General features: G+C 35.7%; 1 protein-coding gene across 1 annotated transcript; it reads right to left on the bottom strand.

Moving 5' to 3' along the window:
* Positions 1 to 1,066: 1,066 nt before the first annotated feature.
* Positions 1,067 to 26,814, bottom strand: LOC121381857 (ATP-dependent RNA helicase DDX42-like). Its single transcript, XM_041511229.1, has 21 exons — positions 26,710 to 26,814; positions 23,948 to 24,193; positions 22,970 to 23,105; positions 21,331 to 21,398; positions 18,565 to 18,712; positions 18,018 to 18,158; positions 17,456 to 17,575; positions 16,651 to 16,758; positions 16,204 to 16,272; positions 15,320 to 15,448; positions 13,023 to 13,122; positions 12,291 to 12,338; positions 11,554 to 11,651; positions 10,955 to 11,048; positions 10,476 to 10,556; positions 9,697 to 9,798; positions 8,616 to 8,717; positions 7,017 to 7,141; positions 6,464 to 6,571; positions 4,664 to 4,765; positions 1,067 to 1,785 (listed from the first exon to the last, which is right to left on the bottom strand). The coding sequence occupies exons 2-21, from the start codon at positions 24,163 to 24,165 to the stop codon at positions 1,672 to 1,674; spliced, it is 2,211 nt and encodes a 736-aa protein (XP_041367163.1). The 5' UTR covers positions 24,166 to 24,193; positions 26,710 to 26,814; the 3' UTR covers positions 1,067 to 1,671.
* Positions 26,815 to 27,158: the final 344 nt, after the last annotated feature.

Below are 27,158 nucleotides of genomic sequence, written 5' to 3'. Positions count from 1 at the left end.
TTGCGAGTTTTGAAATTAAAATTTTACATGGCACCTGATCGTCATGCCCCATTTGTGACCGGAGTAATTTTTTTTTTGTACCTGATCCCAATCATCAGGGTCTGATTTGTGTAATCGCATGGTCAACCTGAGCTAAACTTAACACTCGGTAGCGACTGAAGAACACACAATTACTGTAGTATGAGTTAGTGTTTACCAGTTCCATACAAGTAGATGGGGACTTTGTCACAGATTTCAAAGGACTGATTGCCTAAGTGGACACAATGGGTTTCTTAACTCCAGCCAGTGCTCCACGACTGGTACATCAAATGCTGTGAATAGAAAAGATCCCTTGCTGCTTTATTGGTAGGATTAGGCTCTGTGATAACTGCTGGCCAAGTGTTAATAACCGTATGTTAGAAAACTGTTTAAAATATGCTGAAAAAAATTCTCATTCCCCTTCCACAGATTACATTGTACTACTATAATTAGTTATGTGTATCTTATGGTTAGCATACTACAATATTTTAGGAATCGACTCCCCACCTATAATCCAACATACAGAGATGCCAACCCTAGTTGGAGTGTCATAGGAATCCAGGCCTTCAAAAATAGGAATCCCACCCCCCAAAATAGGAATGTTATCAGTGATGGCTCAGGAGCGCGTTTTTTCAACATTTTGGTAAGTCAAGTTCAAGGCCGTACCCAATTGGCAAACATCCGGGCTGTTTGGAAGACCAATTGCTAGACTGATTTATTCTATATCACCATGCTTGCTATTCGGAATCCATCAGTTTAAAGAACAAGCAAGGAAACAAATCTACGATTGTTGACAGTGAAGAGGGAAAAGGTTCCATTTCTCCGGCGTAATCAACATTTGTGCATTCCAAAATACGATTCGACACCAAATTTCAAAAAAAGGAATTTCGAACAAGACGATCGTAATAGTGTAATCTATGCTTTAAATTCGTAATTATTCTGACAAATTCGTAATGGTTGGCATCTCTGCAACATATCGGATCATATTTCACATGTTTACAGCTTCAGGGTGAGATTTGTGTTCCCACTTCATTCAATGAAGATAATAATCAGTCTTTGTTTTTATCCAAACAACAAACGTATATCATGAATTGAAGATAACAATACACAAGATATCTATTGCATCTGCCAGGTCTTTCTCACTTTCCATCGGTGGCAAAGTCTACAAATAAAAATAACACACGAGGCCATCATTCTGTAAATGTTCACCAATGTACGATTAAGTTTGCCAAGTCCAAGATGATGCTTATCGGAACATGTTTAAACCACGTTAAAACAGGCATTCAGCACAACACAGTTCCTTGAAACAGCATCATTGATGAACAACTGACTTTCACACGGGTCACAATGAAAAGAATTTTGCTTTAGCCAATTTTCAGATATATAGAATTTGTTTTTTTATTATTGAAAAGTGACTAATTCAAAAACTTTTTAGCAGTCAAAGTACTAAAGGTTGTAGTCACTTTGCATAAAATGTAGGAATTGGCTAATTTAACAATTAGTCAGGCTGAGCCGTTTTTTCATTCCAGTAGATCTATGTTCTGACATCTTATTCACACCGACTCGTCCACAATGCTGATCCCAGTGAACTAACCAACAGACTGTCGATAACGTACTAACGTCACAGTAATATATTAAAACATTTCTCGCTATTCAGTTCCATCTACTTCTCTTTCTCCGTTTCGATTCTGACTGCGGTAACTCCACACCCACTTTTTTAACAGGTCCCTCTTCTTTGGAAGCCACAAAGTTTGACTTGAACTGGGCCTAAAAGATGAAAACAGATTTTGTCAGTTTAAAACTAACAGATCACTTACCATACATCACTGTCTACAGGATGTATACCAGTAAATCAAATGTCACTGACAACAATACTAACATGGCCAAAGTCATCACATGCAATGTTTCAATCAACATATATATATACACCACAGATATAAATACTACAACCCCTCACCCTAATTATGAAATAATTAGAGGTTAGGTTACTATTTCATGGTCCATTCCTTGACGTGGTGAGGTAGCTTGCATGTCTCGGAGAGCTGTGCCAGCTGGAGTATTATCTCCTGGTAGGGACACACAAGCTGGACTGGTCAAAGGGTAGAGACTAGTCTAATATGGACTGGACAGACAAAGGATGTGAGTCAAGAAAGACAACTGTCTAGGAGAAGCAAACTCCAAAATCAAAACTGGGCTGGAGAGGCTCAGAATCCTAGTAAGGAAACTCTCCTAGGAGAAGGAAAACTCCAAACTGAAGTCAGAGTACAGAAGCTATGCACAAGCATTAGCGTGGAAAGCGAAAGGAAATGGCTGTACATGCACCGAGCTCTATGATCATCAGAGGCTAGGTTAAGATGAAAAGAAAAACACAGCTTAATAAAACTAGTTTCCGATCTATCAAGGCCTCTTTAAAAAATAATTTGCACCTCTCTAGAAACATACAATCAGTCACTGAATCTATATTTCAGTGTTGCAGCAATTGCTGTCATGTCTTCTGTGTTAAAGGAGAGGACAATTAAGGCATTTGGCCTGGTATGCATATTCAACGATACATAATGCACATTATTGCTTAACATCAATACATATAATCGTATAGTTAATTAATAAAATGGTTAAATGTGACGGCTATTATATATAACGGGCGCAGCCATTTTGTACCATCTCGGTGAGTACGCCCTCTGGCGAGCTGGTGGTTACGTAATACTTAACAGGTAATGTGAGGAATGAGCCTTAGAACTAGAGAAACACAATCTACCTGGTTTTTGTGGGATGATAAATAGTCATACATTGCAATATTCTGTAATAATACACATCCCAATAAGCCAGCAATAAGTATATCAATATATATATATTATTTTTCAATACAAAATAAAATACCATTGTCAAAGTGGCTACATAACAAGTCAAAACAATTAACAATGTTTTGCCCATGCATTAACATACGTACTGAAATGACACACGGAGTGTTTTCTTAGTTAATTGGGTCTATGCTGTTAGTTGCTTCTACCTGTGATTCCTAATTGGCAGGTGTGTATTTGATTGGTAACCAGACGAGCCAATTAATTGACGCTGTCTAGACACAAAAATACATACCAGTATTGTGGAATATTACCTGTCGCCCCTAAAATTGTAATGGACATGGTTTATTACTGTAAATAGTTCTGTAAAACTATTGATTAAGTAGACTATTCCATCTAAAACCACAGAACTGACCAATTACATAGTCCCAAAGAAAAGAAAATTATCACTTGGGTATCGTGGGTTGTCGTTTTTGCTCCAACGTAGCATATCAATAGGCCTAATAGTGTACATTTTTCCTTTGGATTATTTAACAGAGAAAAATACTATAACCCCATTTTGTTCCGTTAATGCAACTTGAAATATATTTAGTTAAATAGTTTATTATATTATTATGTCATTTATGCTGTTTTACAAGTCAGGCTGATCAAAGAGAAGCGCCTTGTCGAAAATTACTGCTTTTGTTTACACTGTACATACAGGAGATGGTCAGGAGCTGACGTCACTTTACCCCAAGCTATCCCACCGGACGTCACAAAAACGAAACAAAATGGCTGCCCCCAGTTAGCAGGAATAATCATGGTTTTTTATTAACTCTAAAATTACGCGTTTTTCATTTGCTAAAGTGTCAGTATGTGTTGGTGGTCCGGGTATGCATCTTTCCAACACATAAGGCTCTTGTTTGAGTTGACCTTACCTTTAAAGTGTCAGTATGTGTTGGTGGTCCGGGTATGCATCTTTCCAACACATAAGGCTCTTGTTTGAGTTGACCTTACCTTTAATGCATGTATCGTTATATTTTCAGTGTGGTTTCCCGGGGACCTAATTCACAAAGGTCTCTTAGGCTCAGCTAGTCTTTTAGCATTGCACTGCGAGATCACAAAGTTGCAAGAGTTTAGTGAATTAGGCCCCTGGTCTTTATGGCTATGGACTAGAACAAGTTTAATAAAATGTATTGCTCCATATACTCACAGTAAAACAATGGTCTAACAGAACAAGTTTAATAAAATGTATTGCTCCATATACTCACAGTAAAACATTGGTCTAACAAGAGCAAGTTTAATAAAATGTATTGCTCCATATACTCACAGTAAAACATTGGTCTAACAGAGCAAGTTTAATCAAATGTATTGCTCCATATACTCACAGTAAAACATTGGTCTAACAGAGCAAGTTTAAACAGACTGTCTTGAGTTTGCTGCCATTTAAGACGTTTCCGACTGATAAAATCTTCAAACAACTCAAATTAAATACTAAGTAACTTTGACATAGGATAAACACTGGGACAATCAGAAACACATTTAATATACAGCTACTGATATTTTATGCAGAAAAATTTATTTGATATGTAATTTTAGTCATTAAAACATCTCTTTTAGTCAACACCACTATGACAATGGCAACAAACTCAGGACACTCTTTGAAAACACTTGTTTGCCATTTTGAGCTACTATACAGACTAGGACGACTAAAAATACATTGAGTGTATCAAAATTGATAATTTAAGCAAGACGATGCAAATAATGTGCATTTTAACAAAAGAAGAGGCAGGTAGTAGCCACACACATTACACTCATCAAAACTACTGTCATTTCCTTTAATACAAGGTATTACTCAATATACTTACGGAAAACGCCTGCCTCATGTTATGCATACGTTCACTGTGTGTGCTTAATCCGATCGCAGGTCGGAAACTACTGTAGCTCGTCGACTCTTGTAACCGCGTGCTCTGAGAAAAATAACAAGACATGTTTCACCCCGTTGGTGCCCAAGAAAGTGTTCGACCCATCGGGTAGATTGACCTAAACATTTGGTCAGTAAAGTGTAAGTGTAACTCGGGACTTTCTTTTTGGTTTGAACATTGCGGTGTAATCAACGATTCCAAGTTCGACCCAACAAGATTCTACTGTATAAAGTTACATCTGGGCATGGCTGTCAAATTCTTAACCATACAATATTATGTTTAACCTCTTATACTATGAGAGACCGGCCTCGGTGGCGTTGTGGTAGGCCATCGGTCTACAGGCTGGTAGGTACTGGGTTCGGATCCCAGTCGAAGCATGGGATTTTTAATCCAGATACCGACTCCAAACCCTGAGTGAGTGCTCCGCAAGGCTCAATGGGTAGGTGTAAACCACTTGCACCGACCAGTGATCCATAACTGGTTCAACAAAGGTCTATGGTTTGTGCTATCCTGCCTGTGGGAAGTGCAAATAAAAGATCCCTTGCTGCTAATCGGAAGAGTAGCCCATGTAGTGGCGACAGCAAGTTTCCTCTCAAAATCTGTGTGGTCCTTAACCATATGTCTGACGCCATATAACCGTAAATAAAATGTGTTGAGTGCGTCATTAAATAAAACATTTCTTTCTTTCTTTTTATACTGTGAGAAAAATAAAGAGACTTGTTTCACCAAATACACAATTACATCTGGGTGTGGCTGTCAAATTCTTAATCACACAATATTATGTTTAACCTCTGTATTCTGAGGGGAAAAAAGAAGACATGTTTCATCAAATGTCATATTACAAATGGGCACTCTCAACAGTATAATAACTTTAACCTCTTGTAACTCAAAAAAAAAAATTTTCAGGTAATATTAAATTAAGGGGTGGGATTTAGATCAGTTGGTTGAGTGCTCGCTTGAAGTGCTTGTGTTGCAGGATCAAACCACCTCGGTAGATACATTCAACTGATTGGGTTTTTTCTCATTCCAACCAGTGCACCACAACTGGTCAAAGGTTGTGGTATGTGCTTTCCTGTCTGTGGGAAAGTGCATATAAAAGATCCTTGTTGCATTAGGAAAATGTAGTGGGTTTCCTCTGATGACTATGTGTCAGAATTCTCAAATGTTTGACATCCAATAGCCGATGATTAATTAATCAATGTGCTCTCTAGAGGTGTCATTAAACAAAACAAACTTTTTATATTAAGTTTAGTCTGAGTTTGGTTCTAAAGTTCTCATATATGAATATTTCTTCTGTCTGGAAATAATAATTGAAGGTTAGCATGTTGTAAGAGTAATATATTGTAACATTACATATAATCACAATGCAGTTTGCAATGAACAATATGTTCTTGGCATGCTACGTCAAAAGATTAATTTTTAATTTACAAATATGACCAACATCAGATTACCAATATACAACACATCTGTCTACCATATATTTGTGTCATAAAGGAAACAACAGGATATATTGTTCTAAGGCAACCTTCAACACATATAAAAACTGTGAGCTCAGTGTAACATATTGAATACTAGAAATGGATTTGGATTAGTTTGGAAGCCATTTTGACTGTGGACAAAAACTCTAATATTTTACCCATAAGCTTATTTTCAATGGAATGTAAGTAATGGTAATGTTGTGCCTGCAGCAGTTTTGACATACTCAACTTAAAAAATGCAAGGTATAAATTAACATAGACTTACATTTTCCGAACCCAAACCAGGCCTCTCCTTCACACCAAGTCCTTTACCGCCAATTGCTATTTGTTTTCCTCTGCCCTTCTTGAATCTGGTATTGTTAAACCAACTACACTAGAAAAGAGGAGAAAACAACAATTATTACTGAAAAGTATATATTATTTACATAGATCAAACATACATAAGTAATTACCTTCTTTTTTAATGCGCAAATTGTAGAAAACTTAAGGCATTTTCTCTTTTATGAATACTTCACTGTGCGATTTGCTCAGGGAAAGGAAGGAAGTTACAGTCACGTGACTGTAACAGGAAGGAGTATGCAGTAGAAGAATATTAGGCCATCCCATTGGCTGCTGGGATGTTCGGATACAACTATCCTTAGGGGAATATGTTTTGAGGACAGGTAATGTTGAAAAGAAAACAACTTTTCTCATTTACACTCTGACAATTTCAAAACTAATGTAATATGTATAAGTTAAATAAAATGAAACAACATAAGATGGTAATGGCAGTAACATGGCATCTATCACAGACATAATCACCAATAACAAACTGTTACCTGATTGGCTAACTCCATAAGAGCATTAGGGACGTGCTGATTGGCTCCTTCCAGATTGCGTACTAAATGTGGTGCGAACTCCTTGTCCTTCTCTGTTATCAATGTGTAGGCATAGCCAGTCTGTCCTGTGAAACAAGGGAGAGCAAAAATAGTCTTCTTAACCTGTATATCCGAGGATGACAGCCAGATTGGTTAGGTCCAAAGTTATGGTTTTCAAAAAAAAAAACCTAGTTAATATTTGTTAAATTCTGAAAAATTCAAATTATATAGCTTTTCATCTATCGTATTACTATATCAATGGACATCATCAGTTATTTTGACCTAGATGCACTAGTATTACAGGATGTTACTTTAGAAACTGTCAGTGTACAGAGAGGGGGCAGGACTTAGGTCAGTGGTTAGAGTGTTTGCCAGAGGTGTTATGGGTCGCAGCATCAAGCAACCACCGTGGATCTGTTAGATTTTTATCCCATCTTAGCCAGTGTTGTACAACAGTTATATATATCAAAGGAAGGAAGAAGGAAGGAAATGTTTTATTTGACGATGCACTCAACACATTTTATTTACAGTTATATGGCATCAGACATATGGTTAAGGACCACACAGATATTGAGAGAGGAAACCCGCTGTTGCCACTTCATGGGCTACTCTTTTCAATTAGCAGCAAGGGATCTTTTATATGCACCATCCTACAGACAGGATAGCACATACCACGGCCTTTGATATACCAGTCGTGGTGCACTGGCTGGAACGAGAAATAGCCTAATGGGCTCACCGATGGGGATTGATCCCAGGCCGACCACACATCAAGCGAGCGCTGTAACACTGAGCTATGTCCCGCCCCTATATATATATCGAAGGCTGTGACGTGTGTTTTCCTACCTATTAAAAAGTGCACACAAAAGACCCCAAGCTGCTAAGTAACCTGTGTGGCAGCAGTAGGTTTCTACTCTCACTAGCCAGTCACCATTATGTTTTCAGATCATAGTAGAATTCCTCCCTCCCTCCACACATCCCATTCCTCCAATCCATCCATCCAAGCCAATCGCATCCCAACCATCCATCTGATCCATCCCTCCATCCATCCATGTATTCAAGAATAAAATAATGATTAATTTTTAATGGTGTCAAGCTATTTGACTAAAGGATACTTTATCTAATGACCAAGATCGAGGTATCCTCTTTACAGATGTGGAAGTGTGTACCTAATGCTGAAACAGACTCATAACAATACACAATGGAAGGAAGAAAGGAAATGTTTTATTTAAAGACGCACTCAACACATTTTATTTATGGTTATATGGCGTCAAACATATGGTTAAGGACCACACAGATATTGAGAGAGGAAACCCGCTGTCGCCACTTCATGGGCTACTCTTTTTAATAAGCAGCAAGGGATTTTTTATATGCACCATCCCACAGACAGGGTAGTACATACCATGGCCTTTTTGATATACCAGTCATGGTGCACTGGCTGGAATGAGAAATAGCCCAATGGGCTCACCAATACAATACACAATGGATTCTTATATTGCTTGCATGCCCCGATCTTCAAAGTTAGAACGAATACAAACCGAACTCCCTACTGTGACCAGTTACCTGCTCTTCCCGTTCTTCCCACTCTGTGCGTGTGTGTGTCGATGTCTCGCGCAACATCGTAGTTGACCACCGTGTGGATGTGGGGGATGTCGAGACCTCTTGCTGAAAACAGACACAAATCAATCTTTAGTAGAAATCTTCACTAAAATTTTTATAAAATCCACTAGCCATGGGATCAGTGATTTTAAAAATGTACTAGCCACAATTAAAAATTCACTAGCCCTACTTTACTTTAAGTTAATACAATTTTACTAAACAATATTAAAAATTGGATACGTCACCTAAAGAGAGAGATAGAGCTTAAAAACTAACAATGGGGGGGGGGGGGGGGGGGGGGGGCAGGAGGATGGGGGGGGGGGGGGGGGGGGGGGGGGGGGGGGGGGGGGGGGGGGGTGGGGGGGGGGGGGGGGGGGGGGGGGGGGGGGGGGGGGGGGGTGGGGGTTCATATTTACAAAATAGACTTAACTGCAACATTTGATCAAAAACATTCACTAGCCGTTGGGCATGGCAATAGTAGTTATTTACTAGCCCAACATTGAATATCACTAGCCATGGGAGCGGGGCTACCACAATTTAGAAGCCCTGGTTACATTATCCTTTGCTGTGCTAAAGATGATTTAGAAATATCATTATGACAACAAATTAATATGGACCATAAATTTCATAAATTGTTAAAAAAAATAATCCCCATATGTTCTTTTTATTTTACTTCAACGAGAGAGCATTACGGTTAAACAAGATAAATAATATTTGAAATTATATTAAAAATTCATAATTTTTTTGTATTTGATAGACTTATGGCCCTTAAATTTGTTTGGCCAGGGCCTGTACTTATAAAACTTTTAAAGATCTCTAATGATGTCACATATATGCAATTTGTATGGCGTTGCCATGGTGTTAAAGGCTCAGACTCTATTAGAGTCTTGAGTCTAGACTCTAAACATTTTATAAGCACCAGGCCAGGCAGGGGTCAAGTATTGTGTTAGCAGTACTGTTAGACTACTTGTTTTGCACTGGGTTTGGGTTGTGTGTTTTTTTTTCAAAGATCCTCCAAAACAGTAGCTGTGTGGAATGTGCCAACCTGCCACGTCTGTAGCCACCAGTATGGGCATCTCTTTCTTCTTGAAGGCTGTTATGACATTATTCCTCTCGTTCTGGTCCATATCTCCATGTAACAGACCAACTGAAAGGAGAACACTACATTAAACGTTATGTAATAATGACTGGCAGCAGAGAGTGAAAGATAACGTAATAATGATATAATGATCAATGATAGAATGCAGATTATTAGTCCATCTAATACATTCCATCTTTATCATACTGCACACCTTTTTCATAAATACTTAACCTGACCACTAACCAAGAGAATTTCCACCTACTGCATTAGACAAAAATATTCATTTTAGGCCTACACATAAGTTAACATTGTTTGGCACCAAATAACGGATGTTTTTGTTTGAGCCGGGATGTCATTCATTCAATCACTCCTTCATATTTTTTTTACACAATTTCTTGTCTTGTGTTCATGCAATGAATATTTTTTATTGTCAAGTAAAATATTTTCATTAAAAAACTTCCAGTTGCTGAATTTGAATTTTATCCATTCTGAAACAGAATGTAGAAAATTAAAGGCAAAAGCTATTGGTTATAGGTCAGGTTAAATTGAAAAGAAATGTAAAACTTTTATGAATAATAACAATATGAACAATATATAATGCTTTTATGATGAATACAGAATGCCAAAATTTTATCTATCTTAGTCGGATTAATATCCTATTTGTATAACTGAAGATATTAAAAGCTAGAAAATGGCGGATGTACCTCCATGAACTGAAATGAACAGTTAATTAACCATGTTACCTTCAAAATCCCTCGCCCTCAGATTCGCTGCAAGTTCTTCACTGTTTAACTTTCTTGTTACAAAAATCAGCACACTGCCAACTGGAATTAAACAAACATCATTACAATTGCTACTTGTTGCATAAATATGTGTTACAATGACATGTACACAGTTATTTCTGTACAACATATAAATAAAACCGATACAATACATAAAAATAAACTGACATAATACATAAAAATTAACCCGATTATTTCAGTTTCCATTCTACCAACCCAAGAAAAAGAAAAAAGATAAGTGTTTAAGTTCTCACATTTTGGGATTTTTGTATAGCATGTAGAAAGAAATAATTAATGAAAACTTCCACTAATATGTACATTACACTGCAGGTAACATATGTGAATAATTTTAGTGAACAAAATTCCAAACAGTATTCCAGCCCCAATATTTTGAAAAATAAGGTTGATTAATTTTTCTAAAAATAATAATTGCTACTTACTTGATGTAAACTGTACAAGTCTCTTAACTAACCACGTCCATTTGGCGGGACCTGGCGGCAAAATCTCAACATACTGTTTCACATCCTCATTAGCCTAGAAAAAACCCCCAATAAAAACCAAAGCTGACATACAGTAAGAAGATCTCCAATGAATACAATATATTAATAGAGCCTATTATCAAAATTTTAATGGAAAATAAAAATGAGGTATAATAAATCAAATGAATTTTATTGCAATAATTATTGTGCAATAAATCAAATGTAATTATACTATAGTTATAAGTATTCTTTCATGCAAAAGAAATTTCACATATGCCACGAAGAACTGAATGTTTAATGACAGTTAAAAAATATATTAGATATTTGGTGTTAACAAAGGATGTAAACAAAACAAATGAATTAAAATCGGTAATTAAATTTATTACAGGTTAAAAGATAAAGTTTGTTTTGTTTAACGACACCATTAGAGCACATTGATTAATTAATCATAGGCTATTATTAAAGGTATACAAAAGGCTATACAATAAAAATCAAAACCGTTTAAAACGACTGAAGGCAGTGAAAAATAAAAGTAAGAATTGTTAAACTATGTGACGTACCTCCCCAACTTCCCCCTGCACGACTCGAATGGGATCCGCTAAAATGTCACGTGCCAGTTTCTCCACTCGTTTTCTGAACGTAGCACTGAACAACATGGCTGAAAGAAACAATCTCAATCAATGTCCTACATTCAATTAATCTTTCCTTAATCTGGAAAACAGTGTTCAATCATCAACATATACTATGCAAATGTTTTCAATTTAGTATCCATTTAGTGATTACTCTCAAAAGACAAAACAATGGAAAGAAAGAAAGAAATGTTTGATTTAATGACACACTCAACACATTTTATTTACTGTTATATGTCGTCAGATATATGGTTAAGGACCACACAGATATTGAGAGAGAAACCTGTTGTCACCACTTCATAGGCTACTCTTTTCGATTAGCAGCAAGGGATCTTTTATATGCACCATCATACAGACAGGATAACACATACCACAGCCTTTGATATACCAGTCGTGGTGCACTGGCTGGAGCGAGAAATAGCCCAATCGGCCCACCGATGGGCATCGATCCCACATAAAACAATGGAGACATTTACCAGAAAATCTACACTGAAGTAGATCAACTTAAAATGCTATGCTTGTTGCTGTCGGTAAGGTATGATCAAAATCAAGCATGTTACAGCACTGTCAGAAAAACCTCCAATTTCTCTATATCTTCATGGTTGCTTTTTGATATCCTGAAATATATGTAGGCTCCAGCAAAACAAACACATAAATTTACAACTTACTTTGTCTTGTCGGCCGCACATGATCAGCAATTGATCTCACTTGTGGCTCTGAAAAACATGAATAAACATCTCTGTAAAAATGTAAATCAATCTTAACAACTTCAGTGTACTGAAATGTAATTATAGGATGTTAAACGAGCTTCCATTTCGTATCATGTTTATGTCTGGAGTGAAATAATTTTCAGTTGTCATGAGCTTTAGCAAGTGACAATGAAAATTATTTCATGAGGGACATAAACATGATATGAAATGGTAGCGAGTTTAATATCCTATTTATTACCCATAATCGATCTTGTTTTGGTTGATGTTCCTGTAAGGTTGTAGTGCGCCAATTGATGACGTCTTCATGTAGTGTTACGTCACACATGTCATTCTTGTGGGACGTATCTCTTTGATATGTCCCAAGATATTTTAAACCATATGGGTAATAATCAGAGATATTTCACCCTTGTTAAAACTCCTGTCTTAAAAACAAGATATCTCGATATTAGTAAGTTAATACACAGACTGAAACAAATGATGGCCTAAACAATGAGATTCATGTGAATGCAATGATGACAGGAAAACAAAACAAGTGTCCAGTCACACTGATGATGACCAAGTAGTTAGCTGAATTACCACCGGTACTGTGGTCAGTTGTACTAATAACGGTTTTTATGTCCAAAGATGTGTAAAGACACACCAAATGTTTCATCAAGGTTTCAGTCATTAAACTGCATTATGAAAACTCACCAAAACCCATGTCGAACATTCGATCAGCTTCATCAAAAACCACGTAGGTAACTCGTTGAAGATTCGTGGCTTTCTTTTTAACCAAGTCTATCAATCGACCCTGTAACAAAGAAACAAACAATACAGAAATTTGTATGTAATAAAATCTTTTCTAATTTTAATTAAACTAAATTCATTTAAACTTATCTTCAATTAATGTGCTACATACTAGCGCTTTTTGATGTTCATGGTGGATTTATATTCTGTAGTCATGTAGTAAAAACATTTGATATATAACATTTAGTGAAATATCTTAAAATATCAGTGAAATAAAAATGTCATCAGTCACTCAGTGATGGTAACACATTTTAGAGTTAAAATTTCACTATTTCACTCTAAAATGTGTTATCGTCACTGTACAAAACGTTATCTTCACTGTAAGAAAGCCGGAAATAATTTGCTGCTGGCATTTTAAAAATAAAGGTAAATTGCCAAAAGTTATATAATAAATTAAAAAATGTATGCTTTTTGTCAAATATGATATATAAACCATATTTGAAGGTGGGCAAACCATAAATCAGACTGTAATCTCAAGAAAACAACAAAATGTATCCACCCTGATACCAGCTGGTACATTGGCTCCACAAAGAACCTAAAAGCAAGGTGGGCAAACCATAAATCAGACTGTAATCTCAAGAAAACAACAAAATGTACCGTATCCCAACACGTGAATACTGTTACCCATCCGAAAGATCCTAACCTAACATTTCTACATATCTGCACTATTGACAATGAAACACTTCTACTTAAAAAAGAGACATTCTGGATGTGTAATTTGGGAACAATTTTCAAGGGACTTAATTCCAGAAAAGATTTCAATTCCTCTCGCACTTATGAAAAGTAATTTGGACTGAAACAGAATACATTCATAAACTGTTTGTTTTAAAGTGATTTTTATTATCATTACAGTTTTACCCCCACCCCCCAACCTCTTTCATTCATTTAATTAGCTTTATTTTATTTTATTTATTTATATTATTTATTTTGTTCTGATTTATTCACTCATTCATTCATTTATATTTGTTAATTAATTCACTCATACTAAGTATTCACCCACCCACCCCACCCCTTTTTGTATCACTATTATTTGACCTTTGTTAGTTTTACAAGACCTTCAATCTCTTACTAGCAGTTTACTCTGCAGTTTTTACTTGAGTTGTACTCACTCCTACATTCTCAGCTTCTTAGCTTGTCTTTAGAGTGGTTGTTTACCTCGCATTAGGTTTATTTCATTTATTCAATCCATGTTTTCATGCAGGATGGTTTGACTTCTTTTAGTTTAGTTTTAAAGTAAGTTTCTTTTTATGTTTTAAGATTATTTTATTAAATTTTAATAAATATATTATTATTAGCTGAGCTAGCTCAGTAATTATTTTCATCTAAAGTTACATTATATTTTGGCCTAATATTAGTAAGATTTTTTATTTTATTTTACACATATACTCAAATAACTTTTCGTCTTTATTACTTGTAAATTATCTGGGTAATTCCTTTTATGTATTCAGATTGTTTTTGCTATTGGTTTATCCATTTATGCATTTATTTGTTCATTATTATTTTGTTCATTATTTTGTTCTTTGTTTTATTTACCCTTAATTATTATTTTATTCCCCCTACCCACACTTCGTTTTACCTGTCATAGTGTTACCATACTTTTAATCTTTGACCAGTAGTTTGTTCTGCAGCTTTTATCTTACGTTACTTTATTTGTAAGTCTTCTTCTTATACAGACTTAAGTATATTATTTTAGTTACAGCTTTAACTCTGTTTTTGGTGCGTATTTTTATTTTTGTTGACAGATTTCCCTGATGAAGCCTGAATAGGCAAAACTTTGATTTAAAGAGGGATATATATGACTTTTAAAGGAGGCTTCTGACTTTTTCTTTATATAACACACACACACACATATATATATATGAAAATATATATATATATATTTTCATTGAATAGTCGTACTCTATATACTAATCATGGAAACAAAAATTTTGGTTCTGTGATTTTACCAACAAGATACCAGAAACAACTGTTTCCGTGAAATCAGAGGGCCTGCTTTCATATTAAGAATCCCTTGTGACGAATCCTCTGTCAGGATAGCACATACCATGGCCAGTCATGGTGCACCGGCTGGAACGTGAAATAGTCCAGTGGATCCACCGACAGAGATCGATCCTAGACTGACAGCACATCAAGCAAGCACTTTACCACTGGGCTACGTCCCACCCCTCTATGTAGCTTACAACCTGCATTGTTCAACTTACTGGAGTGGCCACGATGATCTCGGCTCCCTCTTGACACGCCTTCGTCTGCTCCCACATGCTGCCCCCGCCATACGCACATACCACACGGATGTTGTACACCTTGCCAAACTTTTTAGTTTCCGAATAAATCTGAAATTAAAAAAAAAATCAAAAAAACTAAAAAAATTCTCTTTTTCGTGAATATTTAACTTGACATCTCTCAGGATTCAACAAATCCACTAGCCCTTAGTCCTAGCTAGTCGATTTGTTGTCTGGGCTAGAGAAAAATATCAACTTAATTACTCTTATACATAAGGCACTAACCAAAGCTTCTGCGAGGGCTAGAAACTTTCTCTTCTAAAACATTTGTCAAACACTGCATCTCTACCTACATTGTATGTGCATTTTCATATGTTAAATTGGACTGGTCCATAAGTGTACCAGCAGCCAATCACTGCAATTATGTGATGTATGAAAAGAATTAAATCATATTACAGTGATCAATTCCATGCAAAATGGAAGTCAACAAAGCAGAACAAAAAAATCCAGAATAACATTTACAATAACATCATAGCACATGCAAATAACTACGCTCTACAGAAAACATTTAGTTAAGCCGTGAATTATAGGCCACCCCACCTCTGACTGCAGATTAAAGTCCTATGTAGTTTTATTTGATGAATGATCAAAAAAGAAGTTAGATTACCCAGAGATATACACACATACATAGAGAATTATATTTCTTCCAAAATGTCTTTCTATATAATGCCCTGAAAGTCCCAGAGTAGTAATTAAGCACACTAATTAAATATCTGATGGACAAATCATAAAAGATTTTATCAAAAATGTAGGAACTGTTAAACCACTATGGAATAATACTGTTAGCCCAACGGCATGGTACGTACCTGTTGTGACAGCTCTCGTGTTGGTGCTAGTATCAACCCAATTGGTCCATCACCTGGCTTAAGTTCTTTCTGTAAATACAAAACAGTCTCAGCATTATTACGAACAATACACATGAACAATCAAGACAATCCAAATAACCAAGATCAAATATCAAGTTCACCGTAAAAAGGGATTTTTCAAAGACAATACCAATTACCTGATCCAGTATATATAACAATTACCTGATCCAGTATATATAACAGTTACCTGATCCATGATGTGTAACAGTTACCTGATCCATTATATATAACAATTACGTGATCCATTATGTGTAACAATTACCTGATCCATTATATGTAACAATTACCTGATCCATTATATGTAACAATTACCTGATCCATTATGTATAACAATTACCTGATCCATTATGTATAACAATTACCTGATCCATTATATGTAACAATTACCTGATCCATTATATGTACTAGAAGTGGCCAAATAAATGCTGCTGTTTTTCCGCTGCCAGTTTTAGCAATACCAATAATATCTCGTCCAGACAAACCAATTGGAACAGCCTGAAAAATAAAGAAGAAATATATATTTAAATACAGTTGGATCCTGTTGGCTCAAACCCCATCGGTGCTCGAAAAAGTGTTGGACCCCTCGGCTAGTTCAACCTAACCATTTGGTTAACAACATGTAAGTGTAACTTGGGACTTAGTTTTTGGTTCGAGCGTTGTAGTGTATTCAACCCTTCTAAGTTCAACCCAACGAGATTCTACTGTATATACGCATTTATAAAAGAAGAAAAGTAAAAAAAAAAGAAAAAAAGACTTGAGCGCTCATTTACAAAACCTGGTGTCACATTATTCAGGGCTTCTAGATTATGGTAGCCCCACTCCCATGGCTAGTGATATTCAATGTTGGGCTAGTAAATAACTACAATTGCCATACCTGATGGCTAGTGAATTTTGTTTTGTCAAATGTTGCAGTTAAGTCTATTTTATAAATATAAATATCCTGACCCCACCCCAACCTCCAATGTTAGTGTTTTAAAGCTGTATCTCCCTCTTTAGGTGACATATCTGATTATTACTATTATTTAGTAAAATTGTATTAACTTAAAGTAAAGTAGGGCTAGTGAATTTTAATTGTGGCTAGTTAATTGTTTTTAAATCACTGATCCCATGGTTAGCTAATTAAAAGATTTTTCTAGAAGCCCTGCATTACTGTAAAAATATACAATGACAGTGCTGTAATATTTGTGCGTACCTGAGCTTGGATGGGTGTAGGCTGTGTGTATTCGGATTTCCTGATTGCACCTATTAAAGCTTCATCAAAACCAAAATGTCCAAAACTGCTCACTGGCTTCGGTGGGTCTACCCCAGACACCTGTTAAAAAATCAAACATCAATACAGTCTTTGCCAGGAAAGCTGAGTGATCATGCATGTTATTCCCAACACTCATCTAGAAAGTTTAAAGAGAGTGGCAAACTGATCGCTTTGCAATAAAATGTTTAATAAATTTAATTTGAAACTTCATCTGCTTGCCTAGCATCATTTCAGGAGAGCGATGTTCAGCTAACCATATTTTGCTCATGATGAAAGTTTTAAAGTTTGATTTTGTTTAACAACACTTGTTTGTTAATGTTGTTAAATCACACCCTAATTCCTAGAAAGCATCTTAATTTATCTTTGTTTGTGTTGTTAAATCTCACCCTAATACCTAGAGAGCATCTTAATTTATATTTGTTTGTTTGTGTTGTTAACTCTCACCCTAATTCCTAGAGAGCATTTTTATTTTTGTTTGTTTGTTAGTGTTGTTAAATCTCACCCTGATTCCCAGTGTGCGTCGCAGGTCATCCACTTGATCGTTTGTTAGCTGTGTCACTTCACTGTGCTCATTATAAAAATTCCGTACAAATGGGTCATAGTCGATATCTGAGTGGTCTATAGGGGGAAGAGGTTCAATAATCTAAAAAAAAAGAAAGGAAAGATAGATTAATTTGATAAAAGTAATTACAGACCTCAAAACACTAAATAATATCAAAACACACCAGACAAGCAAAGGTTAAATAATTATTTATTAATGATTTTGAAATATGATAACTCGTTCCACTTTGGCATTTTTAAATATTCGCCCTCATAAACTACAATGAATTACTATTTGTACTCTCCAATACTGATTTACAAGAATATTGGATCCAATGTGTATTATCATAATCACACACATTTTTCAAAACAGATTTTGGAGAGATAGATGACTAGAAATTTCCTTTACTTAACTGAAAAAAAAAGAAGCTTTATCATGTCAGTTTATCAGTAGAAATAAAAACATAGCTCAGTTTGTTTGGGCTTTTATTTTTTTTTAGAGATTTTACCTTTTTATCTTTCATTATGGGGTTTCCGTCACTGTCGTAATCAACATCGTCATCTTCATCTAGCACTACGCCAGCCATGGGGTTTTCTTCCATGTAGCGGAAATACGATTCCTGTACATCCTCCTCATCTATATCATTACGAGACCCTCTGTAATCAAACAACAGTCATAGACTTATAGAACAAGAACACACACACGTCTGACCATCACTCGGAGCTTCCAGTCTTAATCATGCCTCATTGTCCATGGCTCACCCTGTACACTGTCAAATTAGACAACTGCTAATTTTTATACACGGAGGTTAACATACTCAGTATTTGGCTAATAAAATTTTCTGTATGTAATGAATATGTACTACATGTACATATGTCAGTGTTCTAGCTAGGATTTTGATGGGGCAGGGCGCTAATTTAATTGTAGGGCATTTTTAACGCGAAAATCTTAATTTTTTTTGAGGCAAGTGCTGGATATGATCTAATTTTTTTACATTCATAAATATCATTTATGTAGAAATATCTATGCTGGTTTTAATTTACAAAACGTTTTTGGAGGGAGGGGGATAATCAATTTCTAAACCCAAATTTATTATTATTAAATTTGGATGTTTGATGAAACAGTACATTCATCGCCATATGCAATATTATTGTACTAATGTACTAAATATAGACACTATTAAAAAAAATCTTGTTCCAGCCAGTGCATCACAACTGATATGTGCCGTGGTATGTGCTATCCTGTCTGTGGTATGGTGTATATAAACGATCCCTTGCTACTAAAGGAAAAAGGTAGCGGGTTTTTCTCTAAGACTAAATTTCAAAATTACCAAATGTTTGACATCCAATAGCCGATTATTAATAAATCAATATGCTCTAGTGGTGTCATTAAATAAAATCAAACTTTAACTATTAAAATGTTTTACAAAAGGTTGGATCACCTAAAAAATCCTATTCTTTTTTCTATTATATATAGTATTTATACCATTTAATATCATGCCCAAATGTAAGTTAAAATAAATAAATAAAATAATTAAAAGAAATCAAGAAATGAAAAAAAAATAAGAGAATGATTAGAAATAAATAAAAAGAAATAAAGAAATAAAAGAACAAACAAATTAAAAAATTGACATAAGGATATATTTGTAACAAGTTGCTCACTGCATTTAAAAACGGCTATTCATGTCATGTCTAGATAGATTTCATTAAATAGCTTTTGCAGACATGCTTTTAACAAAACACAGTTATGCCTACATAGACCAAATAACCAGTGTTGCTAGTTTACTCTGTGCCATATTATAAAGATGCAATCAATGTGTCATTGATAAGCACTACAGACATCAGTTATAACTATATGTATCTTGGTCTGGGTATTTGCAAAGGCAAAAATTACTTTCAAAAATTTACTTATCAAAATAAATTTCGCATTTGACGTTCTGTCGAAGTTTATCATGATGGTCTACTTTCAACTAGGTGTTTGCTAGGTGGTGTGTGGTTATGTGCGTGACGGTGTGAGGATTACTTCACATTCAAGCTTTGTAAGACTGCCTGTCCGCTCGTCTGCAGTCATATCGACTAACAATAGAAAAGAAAAAAACATACCACGTTACTGCTGTCGGCTTTCACAACTGTGGCCAAACAATGTATTGTCAAACGTTTTTTAGTTGGGAATTCAGACTCGTAACAACACTGTATACGTTTTGAGAGGACAGCAAGATTTTGTATCTTTATTTGACAATGAATTAGGGCAGGGCGGCGATAATCAGGTGTGGTGCGGAAACATACACGGCAGGGCGGCACAAAACGGGGGCAGGGTGCAGCAGCGCCCCTCTATTTACTGCTAGCTAGAACACTGTATGTTTCTTTATGGTTACATACAGTGGTCAAAGAAATGTGTTTTAGACATACAGGGCTTCTAGATTATGGTAGCCCCACTCCCATGGCTAGTGATATTCAATGTCGGGCTAGTAAATAACTACTATTGCCATGCTCGACGGCTAGTGAAAAAAAAAAGAGTCAAATTTTGCAGTTGTCTATTTTGTAAATATAAATATCCTGCCCCCAACTTCAAAAGTTAGTGGGTTTTTAAAGCTATATCTGATTTTTACTATTATTTAGTAAAATTGTATTAACTCAAAAGTCAAGTAGGGCTAGTGAATTTTTAATCATGGTTAGTAAAAAAAATTAAATCATTGATCTCATGGCTAGTGGATTTTATAAAAATTCTAGAAGCCCTGGACATACATGTAGTAACAGGTAAATAAAATACATTTCCAACTATTCTAGAAGCCCTGGACATACATGTAGTAACAGGTAAATAAAATACATTTCCAACTATTCTAGAAGCCCTGGACATACATGTAGTCACAGGTAAATAAAATACATTTCCAACTATTCCAGAAGCCCTGGACATACATGTAGTCACAGGTAAATAAATAAAATACATTTCCAACTATTCTAGAAGCCCTGGACATACATGTAGTAACAGGTAAATAAAATACATTTCCAACTATTCCAGAAGCCCTGGACATACATGTAGTAACAGGTAAATAAAATACATTTCCAACTATTCTAGAAGCCCTGGACATACATGTAGTAACAGGTAAATAAAATACATTTCCAACTATTCTAGAAGCCCTGGACATACATGTAGTAACAGGTAAATAAAATACATTTCCAACTATTTTCCAAAATCTTAGTTTTAAAGGGAAGAATAGTATTTTCATATTAGGTTACTCAAATCATAATAGAAAACATTTATTTTAATGACCTACTTTTCTTTCTTATCCTTTGCACCATCAGGTTTCTCCTCTTCAGTAGTTTGATCTCCTTTAATTTCTTTCTACAAGAATATAACATAATATATGGTTTTAGGACATGTTATTTATAATTATTAGCAAAAGCTAGGTATCCATTCATACATGATCAGTGTCCGTGAAAAATTGCTACATAGGGAATATGTTGCAAAGCATCCATTGGTCCGCTTCGTGTCTGTGAGAAATTGCTACATAAGGAAGGAAATGTTTTATTTAACGACGCACTCAACACATTTTATTTACGGTTATGTGGCGTCAAACATATGGTTAAACACCACACTGCTACATAGGGATTCATCCATTGATCTGCTCCGTGTCTGTGAGCAATTTTTCACCGACACGGATGCGTTATTTTGAAGCTCGGCATGACCTCAGCGACATCAAACACAGTGGGACATTGGGATTTTTCATATTTAGAGTGTTTTCACGTATTTCAACAAATATTTATGAATGTTTACTTCATGCATACACGCACACGGATCACGTATGAATGGATGGCTAGCTTAACAGCAAGATGATTACACATTCAAAAACTCAACAGTATTAAAAAACAAACACATACAGTTAACACAATGCTGCTCTGTAAAATTCTGGATCATGATGGCATTCAGTAGCAGATAAGATGTGTTCACATGATGAGAATTTAATGGCATGATTACAGAGAGAATACTACAGAAGTGGCCGTTAGATACCATTTATCTTATAATGAGTTGGGTATGTTTTTATACAATGAGTTGTAAGATCAGTGGTATCTAACAGACACAAATGTAGTGTTATATTTCTTACACATCCTCAAAAACTCGTGTTTTCCCAGCTTGTTTTAGCATGGTGCAGCACCATGCCTCAATAGCCTAGCACCATTTGCCTTAATCAGCGCCATGCTGCCCTGAGATTAACAAGCCTTTTTCAGTAATTAATTCTAAAATTGCCTTTATAAAACACGAAAAAAAGGTATTATTAATTTAATAAAATATGCCTTTTATATCTTTTGCCATTCATTTATTAAAGCAAGCACATAAATTACATTAATGTTTATTTCAGTTAATTTTTGTGTATTTTTAATGAAAAACAAGTGCCCCGAAAATGTTGAAAATGCCCCAAAAGTGTTTGGTCTACCATGCCTTGCCAAATTTCTAGGGAAATCACTAAAAACCATATTTAAAAAAAAAAGTGAAACATCTTTTTTAAGTGAAACATCTTTACATATACATGTACAACGCAGAGCTATCAGTTTTATGTGAACTAATATGTCACAAAGAAATCAGTTTTAATAATGCTCATTACTTTGATTGATATGGCTGTATCGACCAGGCTAGGGATTTCTGAAGTTATCTTAGTGCTACGAAATCGTAAAACCATTGTAGACTATGATGTCATTTCATTACAGCATGCGCCATAGTGACGGTTTTACAATATCGTTGCGCTAAGATAGCTTTGAAAATATGGGTTCTAGTCATGACCTTTAAATCAATAACACACACATATGTCTTGTTGCCGTTTGATATCATAAATAACACATGATGTTCTGATCAATGGGTGTGTAATCTACTTTGTTAGTTTATTATTTTAAACAGTCACACACAACCTATAAGATTACCTGTAAGTTGTTCATAAAAGCATCCAGTTCATCTTCACTGTCATCCTCCGGTTCTTTAGGTTTGTCTGTTCCGGGACTTCCAGGGGCGGGTAGGTACTCAATACTAGCATTTTCATCATCATCATCATCAAAATACCTTGATAAATAAAATACAAATATTTATTAACATCATTATACAGGCATATCATAGCAGAGTTCAACAAATATGTCATCTTAATGCATGTGGATAGTTCTTTTTCACATAGGGTTAGTGTCCTGAAGCCCGATAGGCTAGTACTTTTCATTTTTGATTTTATAAATTTCAAGGCTTCAGTATTGAATCTATAGCCATCAATATTATTTTGTGATACATTTCTGACTTTTTTAGGATTAACCAATTATTTTTCTGTTATCAATCAACATGATAGTACAACGTTTTGACACAAACTGCCTTTCTTTGATGGGTGGGAGGGATTTCAACCAATTATTTATGACTCAACATTCCATTACATTCTAAAATTTCCATGACCTGTATCAGCCATTTTGATCCATCTCTAAATTAACTGTTAGACTGGTTAATATTATTCTATTCTTAGTTAAAAAGTAAAGACATTCTTCAAAGCACACTTCAGCACTTTATTTACCACTATTACTCTAAAATTCTTCACTTTTAAGTAAGACATCTTCTACGAACACCGTAATCAAACATTTGATTTAAACTAATTTTCATGCTTATATCCAATTAAGGTTCAAGCATGCTGTCCTGGGCACACACCAGAGTTATCTGGGCTGTCTGTCCAGGACAGTGGGTTAATTGTTAGTGGTTAGTGAGAAAGAAGAGGGTGTAGTGGTCTTACACCTACCCAATGAGTAGTTAAAACTCGCTCTGGGTGGGAGCTGGTACCGAGCTGTGAACCCAGTATCTACCAGCCTTTTGTCTGATGGCTTAACCACGTCAACACTGAGGCCAGTGCTCAATCAAACATGTTAAAACCTTACTCTTCTTCGCTCCTCACTCTTCTCTTCCCGATGCTGTTCGAGTAGGCGTGGCCATATGAAACTCGCCCGGGGAACAAAGAGGCAGCATTCCCTGCCATACCTGGAACCCCAGCAAACCCTGATGGCGTTTTCAACTCAGGATCATCTGGCTTTTTGTTTAGGGCAAACCCTTCAAATCCAAAGCCCTTGGGTTTTCCATCACCACCTTTGTGAAACATTGTTAAACAGTGGCAATGTCACCAATATCTGAAAATAGAAATTAGGGAAACAGTTCTGAATTTTTTCCAAGGTATAATCATAATCCTGACCCTAACCCTAATTCTGATATATAATATATACAACTTCGGAAAATTCTTAATTACTGCCGAAATGAAACATTTAGAAATTTATAATGGAAATTGATAAAAATGGTTTCAATAAAATAAGCAGAATATTGTATTTAGAATGACAGAACAATAGATAATCATATAACGTTATGTAGAAATGAAATGGGTTGCCTAAATTTGATTTTTTTTTTTTTTTGTAACCTATAAATGGGTTATATGACAATTTTCAATTCTCGGAGGCCTGTAATGCGTATATGTGTAAATTATGTCAATGTAAAAATTAAATGTTGCTTATCACAGTATTCACACTAGGATTATTTTTATTTTTATTAATGACTTCCACATTTTTTCATCTCAGTTCATTTCCTGATAATGGACCAGGTGTTATTTCTTAATATGTTGATAAATCTGATGCCATTGGTTTGCGTGTTCTCATGAGTGTTTGAAAGAATGTGAAGTGCACAACTGATTAGTCCACAATAATAAATTTGTCAAGGTCATATAATTAACGTGCACATCATTCATGATCAGACCAAGCTGTTGTAGCACATGCCTATCATGGGCACAGGTGTCGGCCAGGGCTCACCCTGGATCAAAAATACCTGTAGCCAGAATATTAGCCAAATGGAATTTTTATTAGCCATATTGAAAATGCTTTAGCCAAATTTGTTTTACGCAGTTAAATGCTTGTTGTGATTTCTGTTTACAAAATACCATGGCTAAGAATGTCGACTTCACAAAAACCTTTAATAAAATTAAAATTTACGGTCTTTTTAAAATCCAGCTGACTTATTAAATGTCAACTCAGTCTTACAAATGTATATCTAAAATTATCTAACAAATATGATTATTGTAAACTAATTTTATTCAGTGTACATTTAACTGCAATTTAAATACTGCATGTTCATTTCCGGCGATCGCGATCTGCATGCGTGCTCTCGACCATTGGTGCGAAATTAACAAAGACAAAGGAATAAACAAAAACTGCAGTTAGGTATTCATTGATGCGAACAACTATTGTTTTTCTACAAATTTACATCAAGATTTACTTTTGCGTAATCGTATTGTTTAATGTCCGCAACGATGTCTCTTGACACGCGGGTGTCAGCCGACTCTGAAGCGTGACGTGTATTCGCGCCGAGAGGCCCTCAGTTCAGCTAATGAACGTTCTTCCTAACGTTCGCGAACTATTTGATTGGTGTCCGTCGTGTCCATTTGGTTTAACGTGAAGTGCACAAACCAGTCTAGCAAACATTTTGTTTTCGCTCGGTCTGGCTGAACTCAGCCCTTGAGATAGTGTACATATCTTTCAGCCCTGAACTGGCATATGTATTCAAATTGACACGCATTGTCAGTCTGTTTTTGGTTCAAAGATTTTACAAAGTAAAAATAACAAGTTACAGATCTTCCAGACATTGCTGTCATACATGATGAATGCATGCCGTTAAAATTAATAACCGTGATGATTAAAATAAGCAAACATTATAAGGCCTACGCTGTATTCTGCATGACACCGTTTCTCGTTACCAGTCGCGAGAATTGAATATTTGGTAGTATTATTATGTTTGAGGTGTCGGATAGATTATGTAACCGTTTGTTCACATCAGAAGACAGAAAATGGCTTAGCCAAAATTTCAGCCACTTGCAAATTTTATTAGCTATTTTTTTGTAAAAATTAGCCAATGGCTAATTTGGCTACCGACAGCGCGAGCCCTGGTCAGCTCTTGCCCGGCACCTTCATCCAGGACAGGAAAGGGTTTGAGGATGAATGAGAGAGGGGGTTGCCCATGCTGGCATGTGCAAGAGACCACAAGCAGCCCAACCAGGATTGGTAGTAGACACGGGTTGGTTTTGGTGCTATTGAATTTGCAAATGTCCTGCAGGATTAAAGTCGAATAGAAATTGTTGTATAATTTGTTTAGGATAATTTTGACGCATAATTCAGAATGGTTTGTTGAAATTGAAAATAAATGGTTCATTTTTAATGCAACATTATGAATATAGAGACCTGAATATGGGGGGGGGGGGGGGGGCAGTCTTGCCATTATGAAATTCACATTATTGATTATCAGGTTATTTGGTATAATAACCGCCTGGTCACCCCTCCCCCCCCCCCCCCCCCCCATTTTCCATTATTATTTTTAGTTAGGGTTAGGGGTTAGGTTTGGAGTTATAGTATGGGGAGGTGGGGACTGGGTGGATATTTTTTCGGTTATTTTGATAATGTATTTACATCATTGGATGACTTTTAAATTAATGGCCACAATGCCACATAGCCAGTGAATTGTGAAAAAGACCTGCTAAAAGAATCATTAAAATGGCATAGTTTTAGGTGTTTTTCATTTACAAAACACTAGTGATGTCAGTACTAAGAATATTCAATACCAGTTAGTTAACTTAATAAATAACTATTGTTGAGAACCACTCTATACTTACATATAAGGTTATTATTTACAAAGAACAGCTACTTTTTTTGCAATGAAAAAAAACAACATCAACACTAACGAATTTACTTTTAACCTCATTCCTGGAGAGTTACATTTTGTTGCCGTTTTGAATTTCCTCCAATATTAGTAGCGCTCGAACTAGTTACCTGAAAAGGAAATCACCAGCTAGGAATTCTGCTTTTGTACATGACGTGATTACTAAAGTCTTAATCAACATTATACCGTACCATGTCTGTGCTTATTACATGTGATTTATGAAAGTCCATGGAATGAAAACTTGGAAATGGGCCCATCGACTGGAATCGATCCCAGACCAACTGCGCATCAAGCGAACACTTTACCACTGGGCTACGTCCTGCCCCCCCCCCCTTCCCCCGAGTGTAACGATACAATCTGTTTAATGTTCGTGTGCATATTATATCGATAATTTTCATCTAT

This window comes from Gigantopelta aegis, chromosome 9 (genome assembly GCF_016097555.1).
Source record: "Gigantopelta aegis isolate Gae_Host chromosome 9, Gae_host_genome, whole genome shotgun sequence".
NCBI lineage: Eukaryota > Metazoa > Mollusca > Gastropoda > Neomphalida > Peltospiridae > Gigantopelta > Gigantopelta aegis.
The sequence above is the reverse complement of the archived record's forward strand: the minus strand, read 5'-3'. Positions and strand labels throughout refer to the sequence as shown.

What these genes read in the sequence shown, in the direction of transcription:
- LOC121381857 (XM_041511229.1), bottom strand. Translation starts at nt 24,165, where the DNA reads ATGTTTCACAAAGGTGGTGATGGAAAACCCAAGGGCTTTGGATTTGAA. An exon ending in CACGAGAGCTGTCACAACAG is followed by an intron (nt 15,449 to 16,203) that starts GTACGTACCATG and finishes TTTTAATTTCAG; the next exon opens with ATTTATTCGGAAACTAAAAA. An exon ending in AATGTTCGACATGGGTTTTG is followed by an intron (nt 12,339 to 13,022) that starts GTGAGTTTTCAT and finishes CATGTTTTTCAG; the next exon opens with AGCCACAAGTGAGATCAATT.